This window comes from Notechis scutatus, chromosome 15 (assembly GCF_049901735.1).
Source record: "Notechis scutatus isolate UNSWTSFEM ecotype Mainland chromosome 15, rNotScu1.2, whole genome shotgun sequence".
Classification (NCBI taxonomy): Eukaryota; Metazoa; Chordata; class Lepidosauria; order Squamata; family Elapidae; genus Notechis; species Notechis scutatus.
In genome coordinates, this window is record NC_142023.1 from 3,890,100 (window position 1) to 3,904,438 (window position 14,339).

At 46.1% G+C, this 14,339-nt stretch overlaps 1 protein-coding gene across 1 annotated transcript in view; it reads right to left on the minus strand.

Annotated features, from left to right (window-relative positions):
* The window catches only part of AK1 (adenylate kinase 1), a 33,005-nt gene extending 22,926 nt beyond the window's left edge, over positions 1-10,079 (minus strand). Inside the window, exons 1-4 of the mRNA XM_087944073.1 lie at positions 9,923-10,079; positions 5,195-5,375; positions 4,021-4,182; positions 1,226-1,398 (exon numbers count right to left, since the gene is read on the minus strand). Of these exons, the coding sequence (XP_087800199.1) occupies positions 1,226-1,398; positions 4,021-4,182; positions 5,195-5,375; positions 9,923-9,985 (579 nt within the window). The 5' untranslated portion in view covers positions 9,986-10,079. The remainder of the gene's footprint in view (positions 1-1,225; positions 1,399-4,020; positions 4,183-5,194; positions 5,376-9,922) is intronic.
* Positions 10,080-14,339: the final 4,260 nt, after the last annotated feature.

The window sequence follows — 14,339 nt, forward strand, 5'->3', positions numbered from 1 at the left end:
CGAGACATTGGTTAAGTGAGTTTTGCCCCCGTTGTATGACTTCCTGCCACTGTTGTTAAGGGTATCACCACAGTTGATAAATTAGTGACTCGGTTGTTAAGTGAATTATTGAGCCTGTCATCTGCAGACAGGACCTGAGGGGTGGGCTTGAGCTAAAAATAAGCCAGGGGCACGAGTGAGCATGCAAAGGGATGATCTGTTTCTTAAAAAAAGGAGACACTTCCATTCAAAATGCACATGAGTTACTATGTCCGCAGGCAGGCAGGAGGTTGTACAACTTGCCTTGTGGTGTGACCAGAACAATCTGGAATTGAACACACGTAGAAATGGTGGTAGACTTTAGGAGAAACCCTCCCATACTACCACCTCTTACAATACTAGACAACACAGTATCAACAGTGGAGACCTTCACATTATATCATATCACAAGACCTAAAAAGGACACCTCACATCAAAAACATCATCGAAAAAGCCCAACAAAGAATGTTCTTCCTGCGCCAACTCAGAAAGCTCAAACTGCCCAAGGAGCTGCTGATCCAGTTCTACAGAGAAATGGTTGAGTCTGTCATCTGCACCTCTATGACTGTCTGGTTTGGCTCTGCAACCCAACAGGAAAGACACAGACTCCAGAGAGGAATTAGGACTGCAGAAAAAACAATGGCTACCAACCTGCCTTCCATGGAGGACCTGTATAAACTGCAGGAGTCAAAAAGAGGGCTGTGAAAATATCTACAGACCCCTCACATCCCGGACATAAACTGTTTCAACTCCTTCCCTCAAAATGACACTATAGGGCACTGCACACCAGAACAACTAGACACAAGGAGTTTTTCCCCGAAAGCCATCCCTCTGCTAAACAAATAATTCCCTCAACACCGTCCAACTATTTACAAAGTCTGCATTACTATTACTGTTAATCTTCTCATCACTCCTTATCACCCATCCCCTCCCACTTATCCCCTCCCACTGCATGACTGGAATGAAAGTGGGGGGGGGGTTTGCAGAAGACGATTACTTCTTGCCAAGTCATTGCTGCTACAGCGTGGCGTTTGGAAGCTACCGGCCTGGCAAGTCTCCCAGCCTGATAAATAAAGGTCTGTGGTTGTGAAATCTCATGAAAGGCTGTTTGGCCGGGACTTTGCTGGAGAGGAATTCCCTTGAACCGAAATAAAAGGGGTTTTTATCGGCATGGGGAGTCTGCTTCACGATCTTGCGCTTCGCTTACCGACGGGGCTAACTCTCCGTCAGCCATGATCTTGGCAATCAGCTGCCACTTCTTCTCACTGGTGGCCCGACGGAGCATCTGAGCGCGCAGAATTTCTCCGACGGAGACGCAGACGAAGCCAAAGTGGGAGGCCATTCTCTGGCTTTGCGTCCCCTTCCCACTCCCGGGACCCCCTGCGAGGGAGAAGCACATGTGTGTCATTTTGAGAGGAAGCAGGGTCGATGGGGCATCTGAGCGTTGGGACGAGAATTAAAGGGGTCAGTTTACATTACGGTACCCCAAAGACAAGGTGAGCCTCGGTGGCGCAGTGGTTAGAGTGCGGTACTGCAGGCTACTTCTGCCTGCCTGCCGGCTGCTTGCAATTTGGCAGTTCGAATCTCACCGGGCTCAAGGTTGGACTCCGCCTTCCGTCCTTCCGAGGTGGATAAAATGAGGACCCAGATTGTTGGGGGGCAAGAGGCTGGCTCTGTAAACTGCTTATTGTGGGCTGGAAAGCGGTATATAAGTCTAAGTGCTATGGCTATTGCTATTAAAACCTTCCCTCTTATAATCCTGCAACTTCTTTTTTTTAAATATATTTATTTATTCAGAGTTTTAAAAATTTTAAAAAGAGAAACAAAGTTCTCACATTTGACAGCGATATCACAGCAGTGTACATGTCCTTTAATAACAGTCGAGTTCTTTTACCATAGGTATATCTGTAGCTAATTCACTAGTTCCTTACTTACTATATTATTGTTAAAGTACAATACTTATTTATCTACATTACTTCACATATATGCACGTAAGTCATATATCCTATTCTTCTTTGAAATCCTGCAATTTCTTACCCTTGTCTGCAAAAAGACTGGGATAAAAGATCCATGGGAATTCTTTTTTTAAAAACCAATGGGAGTTTCTCCTTTCTTCTTTCTTTCTTTCTTTCTTTCTTTCTTTCTTTCTTTCTTTCTTTCTTTCTTTCTTTCTTTCTTTCTTTTTCTTCCTTCCTTCCTTCCTTCCTTCCTTCCTTCCTTCCTTCCTTCCTTCCTTCCTTCCTTCCTTCCTTCCTTTCTTTCTTTCTTTCTTTCTTTCCTTTCTCTCTCTCTCTCTCTCTCTCACACACACACACACAAATCTGTAGATCAAGAAGGGGGTTCTTCGTAGGGCTGTGTGAAGAGAGGACAAGTCAACTATCCTTTTCCGGGTGCTATTCTAATTTACCGCTATGTTTCTGGCCATTGGTTCTTCCCTTTCCCCCCCTAAAAATGATCTATTAAGTTGGGGGAGGGAGGAAGGCAAAGTATCTAGAACACCTTTCAGGACGGAGTTTGGACTGGAAGACCTCTAAGTTCCCTTCCAGCTTTATGATTTTACGTTTCTCTTTCTCCTTCTTCTCCTCTGACCAGGACAGTATAGGGACACTTGCCTTGAGCTAGAGGTTGGACTAGAAGACCTTCAAAGTGCCTTCCTTCCAGCCCTATGATTCTATGATTTATCTCCTCCTCCTTCCCCTCCCGCTGCTTCTCCCCCTCCTCTGACCAGGATGGGGCAGTAGGGTCTCCTCCTTTGAGAAGGGGGTTGGACTAGAAGACCTTCAAAGTCCCTTCCAACCCTATTATTCTATCCTCCTCCTCTTCCTCCTCCTCCTGCTCCTCCTTCTCTGGTTAGATCCAACTTTCCTCTCAGCTACTCTTTGGCACAAATGCAGGGAGAAAATAAGACACTTTTCGCTTCAGTATTTGGTAACACAAAAGCTTATTGTTTATTCTTTCCTCTGCAAGGAGTCTGAGATAATAGCTAATAGCTTCCTTCTTCTTCTTCTTCTTCTTCTATTCTTCCTCCTCCTCCTCCTCCTCCTCCTCCTCCTCCTCTTCTTCTTTTTCTTCTTCTTTTTCTTCTTCTTTTCTTCTTCTTTTTCTTTTCTTTTCTTCTTCTTTTTCTCCTTCTCCTTCTCCTCCTCCTCCTCCTCCTCCTCCTCCTCCTCCTCCTCCTCCTTCTTCTTCTTCTTCTTCTTCTTCTTCTTCTTCTTCTTCTTCTTCTTCTTCTTCTTCTTCTTCTTCTTCTTCTTCTTCTTCTTCTTCTTCTTCTTCTTCTTCTTCTTCTTCTTCTTCTTCTTCTTCTTCTTCTCCTCCTCCTCCTCCTCCTCCTCCTCCTCCTCCTCCTCCTCCTCCTCCTCCTCCTCCTCTTCTTCTTCTTCTTCTTCTTCTTCTTCTTCTTCTTCTTCTTCTTCTTTTTCTCCTCCTCCTCCTCCTCCTCCTCCTCCTCCTCCTCCTCCTCCTCCTCCTCCTCCTCCTCCTCCTCCTCCTCCTCCTTCTCTTCTTCTTCTTCTTCTTCTTCTTCTTCTTCTTCTTCTTCTTCTTCTTCTTCTTCTTCTTCTTCTTCTTCTTCTTCTTCTTTTCTCCTCCTCCTCCTCTTCCTCCTCCTCCTCCTCCTCTCACCAGGATGGCATAAGGCCTCCTGACTTGACTAGACATTGGACTAGAATAATCTTCAAGCTCCCCTTCCAGCCGTATCCTTCTATGGTCTCTGGAGGTGACGTGTCCCTCCGCCCACAAAGGAAGCTTTACATGATAGATGATAGATTAACAGAGTTGGAAGGGACCTTGGAGGTCCTCTAGTCTAACCACACCCACCCACCCCAAGCAGGAGACCCTGCACCACTTCTGAGGGGTCCTGCAAGAAACACAGATCTTTGTGTCCTGTGGAATTGGCCCTCCGTCAACCTAGGGCTGTAAGGGAGCCCGGACGTCTTCTAACCCAACCCTCCCACCCACCCAGCCCCCCGGATCTCGTCTTCTGACGGAGACCTCTCTCACCCATCACGAAAACGATCTTAGGGCGGGGCCGTCCGGGCTCAAAGGCGTCGTATTCTTGGATCAACCCTGTGGATTCGGTCATATCGGAATCGCTCTCGATGGAGAACTGGCTCTGCACCGAAGATCCGTCCTGGCGGGAACTGAACGGAGCCGAGACAGGCCCTACAAGAGGGAGGGAAGACGTCACAGCCTAGTTGGGGAAACGGAAACTCATCAGAGAGGGGCGACAATGTCAGACGGACAGGACAAGGCAATGCAACAAGATACAGTCCTTGACTTACGACCATAATGGGGGAATCAGGATTTCCGTTTGCTAAGCAAGGAAGCTGCTCAGTGAGCCAATCCAGGCACTGGGGACTCCATAGATCTCAGAGGGAAGGACACCTGGTGGAGACATAGTACTGCACCCAGGATGTGATGACTCAAAGGGGCGTTGGCACAAAAGCAACGAAGCCACAAAAGTAGGCAAAGTCCCTTTAATTCCTCCAACTTGGCCCCCAATGTCCACTTATCATCGGCTGGAGAGAAAAAAAAAACCTCTCCCAAGAACAGTCTTTAAAGGGAAGAAATTCAGTCCGAACCCAAAGAACATGTAAATTATAAATAAAAAAAACCAACACAAACCATGCTGCAGCAATGAACAATACAGGGCAGGATAAGGAATGGCGGGACTTCCAAAAGATAACGAAACACACACGGTTGGGAGGGCGTCAGAACCCAGATAAGACATGACAAACAAAGATAATGCACACTTTGCTTCCAGCAAGGCACTGTGAGCAAACACCCTCTTTATCCTCTTTCCCCAGCTGCAGCTAATGAAGGGAATCAGGGCCCTTTCCTCCACCCATAACTCACGTTGCTCCCTTCTCCGTTCCTCCCTGTGTGCTCTAGGATGAAGATGGGGTGGGCCTGGGTCTTCCTCTGAAGGCCCAGCCGGACTGTGTGCCTTTCCCCAGTTTCCTCCACAGCCACCAGAGCCACACTCCCACTCCCTGTCGGCTGTTCCTCCTCTCCCTCATGACACAGGATCTCAAAGGACCTGTTTCTCCATCCAGGAACTGGAGACCCCAAGGATCTCAGAGGAAACAATGCCTGATGGACATAGTCCTGGACTTAATACAGAGACCTTGTCAAGTAAATCTCGGAACCCACCACCTGTGGAATGGACATCCACCTGGCTGGAAGATGGCATTCTTGTTCAAGCCCCCAGCGGTAGGTTGAAGGTCTTCTTGGCTGAGGAACGTGTCCCATTGGAGCTTCTCCAAACTCCCCATCGCCCGGACCTTCTTCAAGCATCCTTCAAGGTAACCGATGGGATCTTCAGGCCGGTGATACATTAGGCCTGTCAACATGCTCTGGAGGAGGAAGAGAAGCAGGAGGAAGAAGGAAGGAAGGAAGGAAGGAAGGAAGGAAGGAAGGAAGGAAGGAAGGAAGGAAGGAAGGAAGGAAGGAAGGAAGGAAGGAAGGAAGGAAGGAGGAAGAAAGGAGGAAGAGGAAGGAAGAAGAAAGAAAGAAAGAAGAAGAGGAGGAGGAGGAAGAGGAAGGGGAGGAAAAAGGAGAGGGAGGAGGAAGAAGAAGAAGGAAGGAAGAAGGAAAAAGAAGGAAGAAGACGAGGAGGAGGAAGAGGAGGAAGGGGAAAGGGAAGGGGAAGAGGAGGAAAAAGAAGAGGAGGAGGAGGAAGGAGGAGGAAGAAGAAGAGGAGGAAGTGGAGGAAAAAAGGAGAAGAGGGGGAGGAGGAAGAAGGAAGGAAGGAAAAAGAAGGAAGAAGAGGAGGAGGAAGAAGAAGGAGAATAGAAAAGGAAAGGAGGAGGAGGAATGGAGGAAAAAAGAAGGAAGGAGGAGGAGGAGGAAGAATGGAAGAAGAAAGAGAGGAGGAGGAGGAGAAGCAGAATGAGAGAGCTGATCTTTGCCTAAACTATCTTGTTCCTAACTTGCAGGTAGTCCTCGACTCACGATGACGATTGAGCCCAAAATTTCTGCCGCTAAGCAAAAACATTAAGTGTGCTTTGCCCCACTTTATGGCCTTTTCTCGCTAAGTGAATCACCACCGTTAAAAGTCAGTGACATGGTTGTGAATCTGGATTTCCCCTTGGCTTTGCTGGTCCAGGACAGAGCCGTCAGTTGCCAGTTGCCAAGCGCCTGCATTTTGATCCCGTGACCATGGGGAACGCTGCAGCGGTCGTAAGTGCGAATCGTGGTCTTCGGTCACTGTTTTTCCCAGCGCTGTTTTTTCCACCAGTGACTAAGTGAACCTTTAAGAGGAGAAGCGTTCACAGTCTGGACAACTGGGCTTTTGCCAAGAGTAACCCTTGAGCTCGCCAACCCAATCAAGCCGCGGATAAATTTCCTGACAATTTCCTTTCTCAGCGGACAGGAGCTTCCTTCGGTTGGGAGCCGGAAAGCATTCATTCTGGGGTTGGGCTTGCAAAGTTTTACTTTTAGGCAGGGGAAAAAAAAAATCAAGGACAAATTAGGGAAAACCTGGCTCAAAAAATAATAATAATAATGACAGCCATTGGGAGAGGGATCTTGGAGTCCTAGTGGACGATCGCTTGAATATGAGCCAGCCGTGTAGTGCCGCAGCCAAAAAAGCTAACACAATTCTAGGTTGTGTAAACAGAGGCACAGAATCAAAACCACGGGAAGTGTTAGCACCGCTTTATAAAGCCTTAGTAAGGCCACACCTGGAATACTGCAACCAATTTTGGTCACCGTACTACTAAAAATGATGTTGAGGCTTTGGAAAAAGTTCAAAGAAGAGCAACTAAAATGATTAAAGGCCTGGAGACTAAAACGGTTGCAGGAACTGGGTATGGCCAGTCTAGAGAAATGAAGGACTAGGGGGGACATGAGAGGAGTCTTCCGGTATTTGAGGGGCGGCCACAAAGAAGAGGGAGAGTCAAATTATTCTCCAGAGCACCTGAAAGCAGGACAAGAAACAATGGGTGGAAACTAATCAAAGAGAGAAACCGTTTGGAGTTTAGGAGAAACTTCCTAACAGTGAGGACAATTAACCAGTGGAACTGCTTGCCACCAGAAATGGTGGGTGCTTCATCCCTGGAGGTTTTTAAGAAGAGACTGGATGGCCACTTGTCTGAAATAGTATAGGTTCTGCTTGAGCAGGGGGCTGGACTAGAAGACCTCCAAGGTCCCTTCCAGCTCATCCATTCTATTCTATTCTAAATCTTACCCCCCGTGGAAAGCACATTTTCCCATTCATCCTTCTCCAAACCCAACATGCTATCTGAGCGTTCTCAGATGCACTCCTTCCTCAGTGTTGTTTCTCTGTGTCGTATAATACTGTATATATGGGTGTATGCATAATTTTATATTTATTTATTTTGTCATATTTATGTAGTGTACATTGGAGGTGGAGACCCTTTGTGTGCAGTGAAATGTCATTTTAATGTATGCCAATTCAAAGTACATTCAAAGTGACAATAAAGTTATTCTAAGTCTAAAGGTGCTTAAATGGGTGCTTCTCTTTTTATTCTGAAGTAGATCGAGTGCATTCAGAATTGCTTTCTTTTTTACCCATTTGGGGAGTATAGATAGATTAACAGAGTTGGAAGAGACCTTGAAGGTCATCTAGTCCAACCCCCCCTGCCCAAGCAGGAGACCCTACAACCTAGACCATTTGTGACAAGTGGCAGTCCAATCCCTTATCTTTGCGTCTGTAAAGAAAGAGGTGTTAACTGGAGGGGGTTTTAAATGCAAATTTTAGCCTAATGTTTTTTCAATCTCAGTGACTTTAAGACCAGCGGACTTCAATTCCCAGAATTCCCCAGTCAGGGAGTTAGGGAATTCTGGGAGTTGAAGTCCACTGGTCTTAAAAGTCACTGAGATTGAAAACCACGATTCTCACACCCTTTTGTTAAAGTTTTATTTTATTAATTTGTTTGTTCGTTTGTTTGTCAAGAGCTTACAATATAACAGAAACAAGTACAAACATTAAGTTTAAATACAAGAAATAGGAACTAATAATTGGGGACAATAGGACGGGGACGGTAGGCACTTATGCATTTATATTAAGTTCTCGGAAGAGACACATTGCAAAACCATCCATCCACAATTAGCCATGGAGACGTGTGTGGCGTTGTGATGCTGCTATGTACAAAACACACCCTTGCTATTTAGATTTCTCTGTAGAATTATGCGAGGAGAATGAGACGTTGATCCAGACAAGGCAATCCACAACTGAATTTAGCCAGCTCTTATTTTTTTAATATCCCAGAATGCCCTGGGATTTAGCATCACTCTGATGCATTGTGGGAAATTCTGATGGGGAAGCCATCTGGCCTTAATTCATTGGCCTTCGCTGGTTGCCATTATTTATTGCATTTCATTCTATCTTTTTCCCCCCCCTCCCAGGAGTTTGATGCAGTCTATCTGGAAGTTTCCCCTTCACTTTAACTCGACAACAATCCTACGAGGTTGGCCGGTCTGCAAAAAGTTCCCCATAGGTTTGCCGCCTCGAGTTATTTGTAAAAATAATAAAAGTAGGACAAACATTAAAAAATAAATAAATTAAAAGCTGTACATTGGGATAGCCAAATAAGGCAGCATGCCTATGTGAGAAAGTTATATCTGTAAATATTAGCGGTAGATGGAATATATATAATACATATTAACGGAAGACTTCCAGCCCAGTTTATAAATTACGGTGGGGCCATTTTACTGCATTACTCTGAAGTGTAACTTATTCTCATTTTTTGTTTTGTTTTTCTTGTTCTTTGGATTGTTTATTCAACCAGCCCGTCTTGAAAGATGGGCCAGTAAAAGCTATAAAGAAACAACATCAAACTGTTGATGCAAAACATCCACTTTGGCCCTGATAACAATCTGCCTGGTTATTTTCCTGGTGTGGAGAAACGGAGCCTCCTTAGGAAGAGGCAGTCTATCTTTCCATAGGATGTCACAAGATCCCCCCCTCGCCCCACCTGCAGGAGGCCTGTCTCAAATTTTGGAATTAGGGGATGGAGAGCCAACTATGCATCTTAACCCTACCTGCCTCACTCCTGGGTGATTAGATTAGATTAGATTAAAGAGAGTTGGAAGGGACCTTGTAGGTCATCTAGTCCAACCCCCCTCGCCCAAGCAGGAGACCCTACACCATTTCTGACAAATGGCAGTCCAATCTCTTCTTGAACGTCTCAAGGGATGAAGGTCCCACAACTTTAGAAGGCAACTTCAGCAAGGTTAAAAAAAATAAAAAGGATAAGGTTCAAGGAAAGCCAAGATAGCACCTCACAGCTGCTGGAGGTTCTCCAGTGAAGTGGGGGAAGGGGGAAGAGCAAAGTGGAATGCATGAGGAACAAGGACTCTCATCTCCGGAGTTCTGGTTGCAAATTGATGCCAATTATTCCATGCCAGCTGATGAGTTTGACTCATGCTGGGCATTCATTTCATCCATGGCATCAGCCACCCAGCCTGGTTTGCAGAACAGGGGGTGAAGCCCCACCCCCCAGAGAGGACCCCAGAGAGGCCTTAATGCAATGGGGGTGGGGGGGACTCCAGTTTTTTGCCCCCCAGGTTTGGGGTGGCGCCCCTCCCTCCAGTGTGTGTGTCCCCTCCCGTTGTAGCAGCGCTCCCGTCGCCACTTCACTTAGTAGGGATTGGCACCCACGGATTAAGCCTCGCCCTTCCCGAAATGCGCGCTCTGCTTATGCTCAGAAACCCTCTGCCCTCCTTTCCTGGGGATCCTGGCGAGACTAGCTCCCCCCCCCCCGCCACCCCGCCCTCGCGACCTTCCTGGCGTCCTGCGCAAAGTTTGGACGTTCCCAAAGCGGCACCTTTGCGCTCTGGACCGATGCAGGCTGCGCCCCGGGGCGCTTTGTGCATGCTCAGAGGCGACCCCCAGGCGCCCGGGAGGAAGAAGGGGTCCCGGCGCCCCAGGACCTACCTCGAAGAGCTGCGGGATCTCCCGACGGGAGACATAGTCGCCAGCCTCGGCAGAGTCGCTCATCGCCCTTGCTGGGACGCTCGCCCTTCCCGTCCCTTCCCGTCCCTTCCTTTACTCGTCCAGCCCGGTTCTGGCGGCCCTTCTCGGCTCGGGGCGGGGAACGGGGGCGGGAGGTCGAGCCAAGGACTGCCCATGTGTGGCTGGGTGGAAAGAGCGTCTCTGAGCCTGTGCAGAGGGCTGTCCAAAGCTGGCAGGAGCTGGGCGCGCAAGCAAGAGGCGGGGTTATTTTTTAAGGCTCTTTAAAAACTTACCCAACACCCTCTCTCTCTCTTTCCCTTTATCTTTTCCTTCCCTTTCTTTTGTCCCTTCCCTCTTTCTTTCTCTCATTCGTTCGTTCCTTCCCCTCTCTCTGTATCTCTTTGTCATTTTTCTCTTTTCTTTTCCTTCCCTTCATCTTTTTCTTTCCCTCCCCTCTGTCCCCCCTCCCGTTTCTCTCTGCGTGTCTCTCTCTCCCCCTCCCTTCTCTTTCTCTCTCCTCTCTTTTCTTTTCCTTCCCCTTCCTTCCTTCTCTTTCTCTCTCCTTTCTTTATCCTTCTCTTTTCCTTCCCCCTCTTTCCTCACGTTTTAACTGTTTCCCTTCTTTCTCTTTTTTATTTCTTTTATTTCCCCTTCCTCCCTTCTCTTTCTCTCTCCTCTCTTTTCTTTTCCTTCCCCTTCCTTCCTTCTCTTTCTCTCTCCTCTTTATCCTTCTCTTTTCCTTCCCCCTCTTTCCTCCTCCCTTCCTCTTTTTCCTCACGTTTTGACTGTTTCCCTTCTTTCTCTTTTTTATTTCTTTATCCTTCTTTTCCTTCCCCCTCTTTTTCCTCACGTTTTAACTGTTTCCCTTCTTTCTCTTTTTTATTTCTTTTATTTCCCCTTCCTCCCTTCTCTTTCTCTCTCCTCTCTTTTCTTTTCCTTCCCCTTCCTTCCTTCTCTTTCTCTCTCTTTATCCTTCTCTTTTCCTTCCCCCTCTTTCCTCCTCCCTTCCTCTTTTTCCTCACGTTTTGACTGTTTTCCTTCTTTCTCTTTTTATTTCTTTTATTTCCCCTTCCTTCCTTCTCTTCTCTTCTTTCTTTTTTTTTCTTTCTTTCTTTCTTTCTTTCTTTCTTTCTTTCTTTCTTTCTTTCTTTCTTTCTTTTTCTTTCTTTCTCTTTCTTTCTTCTTTCTTCTTTCTTTCTTTCTTTCTTTCTTTCTTTCTTTCTTTCTTTTTCTTTTTCTTTTCTTTCTTTCTTTCTTTCTCTTTCCCTTCCCCTTTCTTCCTTCTTTTCTCTCTCTCTCTCTCCTCTCCTCTTTCCTTTATCTTTCTTTTTCCTTCCCCTTCCTTCCTTCCCTCCTCCCCTCCCTCCCTCTTGTGTATGAGCTACAGCCTGCCACCATTCTCCACCTCAGGCTCCTCTGATAACACCTCCCATCATCCCCAGCCAGAGGAGGCTCTTCCTACCAACGGCATCCTCCCAAAACCTTGTATTGAAGTCTCCAACTAGCTAGCAGGGTCCGCCTTTTCCTTCAAAAAAACAACAGAAAAATCACACCGATATTCTTTTCCGTTTTGGGTGGTGGTTGTTTTATTAGAAAGACCCCACAAGCAGGGAAGACCCCGCCCCACAAGCCTCCAGAGGCCGCTTCCTCCCACATGGCTTAGCCTCGTCTGCAGAGGCTCCTTGCGAGGAGAATGAGGAAAAAGAGGAAGGGAGGAGAGGATGTAGCGGGCTATGGACGCGACATCCTCTCCTCCCTTCCTCTTTTTCCTCCCATTTTGACTGTTTTCCAGGCCATGTTGCTGGATAACAGCCTGGTGTTGTGCAAAGCCTTGGCAGCCAGCATAGTTTCCAACGGCATTTATGGGAAAGGCCTAGCCTCTTAGGACGTGGGTGCGTGGTGGGGCTCGGTCCCAAAACGGTTCGGGGAAAAAAAAATCAGGTGATTCAGAGAGGAAATAAACAGCCCTTCAAAAGACTTTGGAAAAGGGGGTCAAGTGAAGAATTCTCTTTTTCTCTCCCCATCTCTGCACCTCTATTCTCGTCATATCGGGAAACTAAACTATCATTCCTCACTTTAACGACTGCAGTGGAGCCCCCAAATTGATGAGGCTAAGGGAGAAATGTGTTAAGGGAGTTCTGTCCCGTTTTACGACCTCTCTTGCCATAGCGGTTAATAGCAGTAGCCCTTAGACTTACATACCGCTTCACAGGGCTTTTACAGCCCTCTCTAAGCGGTTTACAGAGTCAGCCTATCACACACACCCCCAACAATCTGGGTCCTCATTTTACTCACCTTGGAAGGATGGAAGGCTGAGTCAACCTTGTGCCCCATCAGGATTGAACTCCAGGCTGTGGGCAGAGTTAGCCTGTAATGCTGCATTCTAGCCACTGTGCCATCATAGCAGATAGATAGATAGATAGATAGATAGATAGATAGATAGATAGATAGATAGATAGATAGATAGATAGATAGATAGATAGATGATAGATAAACTCTATTCCCTTTCTGCCTGGCACAATGCCAGCTAGGGGCTAAGGAAAGACCAGGTCGATGTAATGCTGCATTCCAATGATGTCGCCCCTCCTCCAAAGTACACTATGTCATCTTTCTTAGCCCCCAGCTGGCACTGATTATTATTATCATTATTATCATTATCATTATCATTATCATTATCATTATCATTATCATTATCATTATCATCATCATCATCATCATCATTATTATTATTATTATTTGCCCTCCTTGGAGTTTAGAAAAAACCGGGGCGACTTAATGCTACATTCCAGTGATGTCGCCTCTAAAGTGCACCACATGTTCCTACCGTTTGCCCTCCTGGTTTTGCCCAATGTTGACGTGCTGCCAGCTTTGGGGAAAAGAGACGGCATGAATTTTCATACTGGCCTCAGATGTCCCCACAATGCCTAAATCCCCCTCCGTGCCAGCTTAATAATGTCTCCCTTTTTGAGTCAAGAATGATTGAAATCCCTCCAAATCCAAATTCTCCCTCAAACAGGACAGACACAGACTTCAGAGGGTAATTAGGATTACAGAAAAAACAATGGCTACCAACCTGCCTTCCATGGAGGACCTGTATCCTGCACGAGTCAAAAAGAGGGCTGTGAAAACATCTACAGACCCCTCACATCCTGGACATAAACTGTTTCAACTCCTTCCCTCAAAACGACTCTATAGAGACCTGCACACCAGAACGAGACACAAGGGGAGTTTTTCCCAAACGCCATCACTCTGCTAAACAAATAATCCCCTCAACACTGTCCAACTATTTACAAAGTCTGCACTACTATTACTGTTAATCTTCTCATCACTCCTATCACCCATCCCCTCCCACTTGTGTCTGTATGGCTGTAACTTTGTCGCTTGTATCCTTATGATCTATACTGACTGTTTCCTAGTATGATTTGATTGCTTATGGTACCCTATGACTATCATTAAGTGTTGCACCTGATGATTCTTGACACTTGACAAATGTATCTTTTCTTTTATGTACAGTGAGAGCATTTGCACCAAGACAAATTCCTTGTGTGTCGAATCACACTTGGCCAATAAAGCATGCATGCATTCATTCATCCATCCATCCATCCGTTTTGTTCAAGTGATATCATTTAGTTGGTGGTTGCTGAGCCCCCTTCTCCTCCTCTCCAGAATCCTGGAGTTTGGACACTCTCAGTTTGTGGTTCTCTTCTCCCACCCTTTGTGTTCCCACAAGGGGACTAGCATCACGGTTCACACACACACCCATAAGGACCAGGAGAGCATCGCCGCGCATAGCCAAATGCTACCATAGCAACTGATGTCTTTCTTGCAGGCTGAGCAGGGCTGACATGGCGAGGCAGAGCTTGGTTGTGTTCATAATGCTGATTTTTTTCTCAGCCTTGGCTGCTTTAAGAGGTGTGGGCTTCAGTTCCCAGAATTCCTCAGCCAGGGGGTTTCTGGGAGCTGAAGTCCCCTCTCTCCCTCCCTCATACTTCTTTCCTTTTCCTTCATTATATTCTTTTGTTTCAAGATTAAGTGTAATTCTTTGCACCTTCTCGTTCCTTCCCTCCTTCAATCCTTCAGATATTTTCCTTCATTATATTCTCTCTTTTCCATTTCAATATTAAGTGTAATTCTTTGCTCCTTCTCATTCCTTCTTTCCTTCAATCCGATACTTTTTTCCTTCATTATATTCTCTTTTTCATTTCAATATTAAGTGGGGTAAATTCTGTTCCTTTCTCCTTCCTTCCTTTCTTCTTTCAATCCTTCCGATACTTTTTCCTTCATTATATTCTTTTCCATTTCAATATTAAGTGTAATTCTTTGTTCCCTTTCCTTCCTTCCCTTCTTTTCCTTCATTATATTATCTTTTCCATTTTTTTTAGAATATAGAATAGAATAG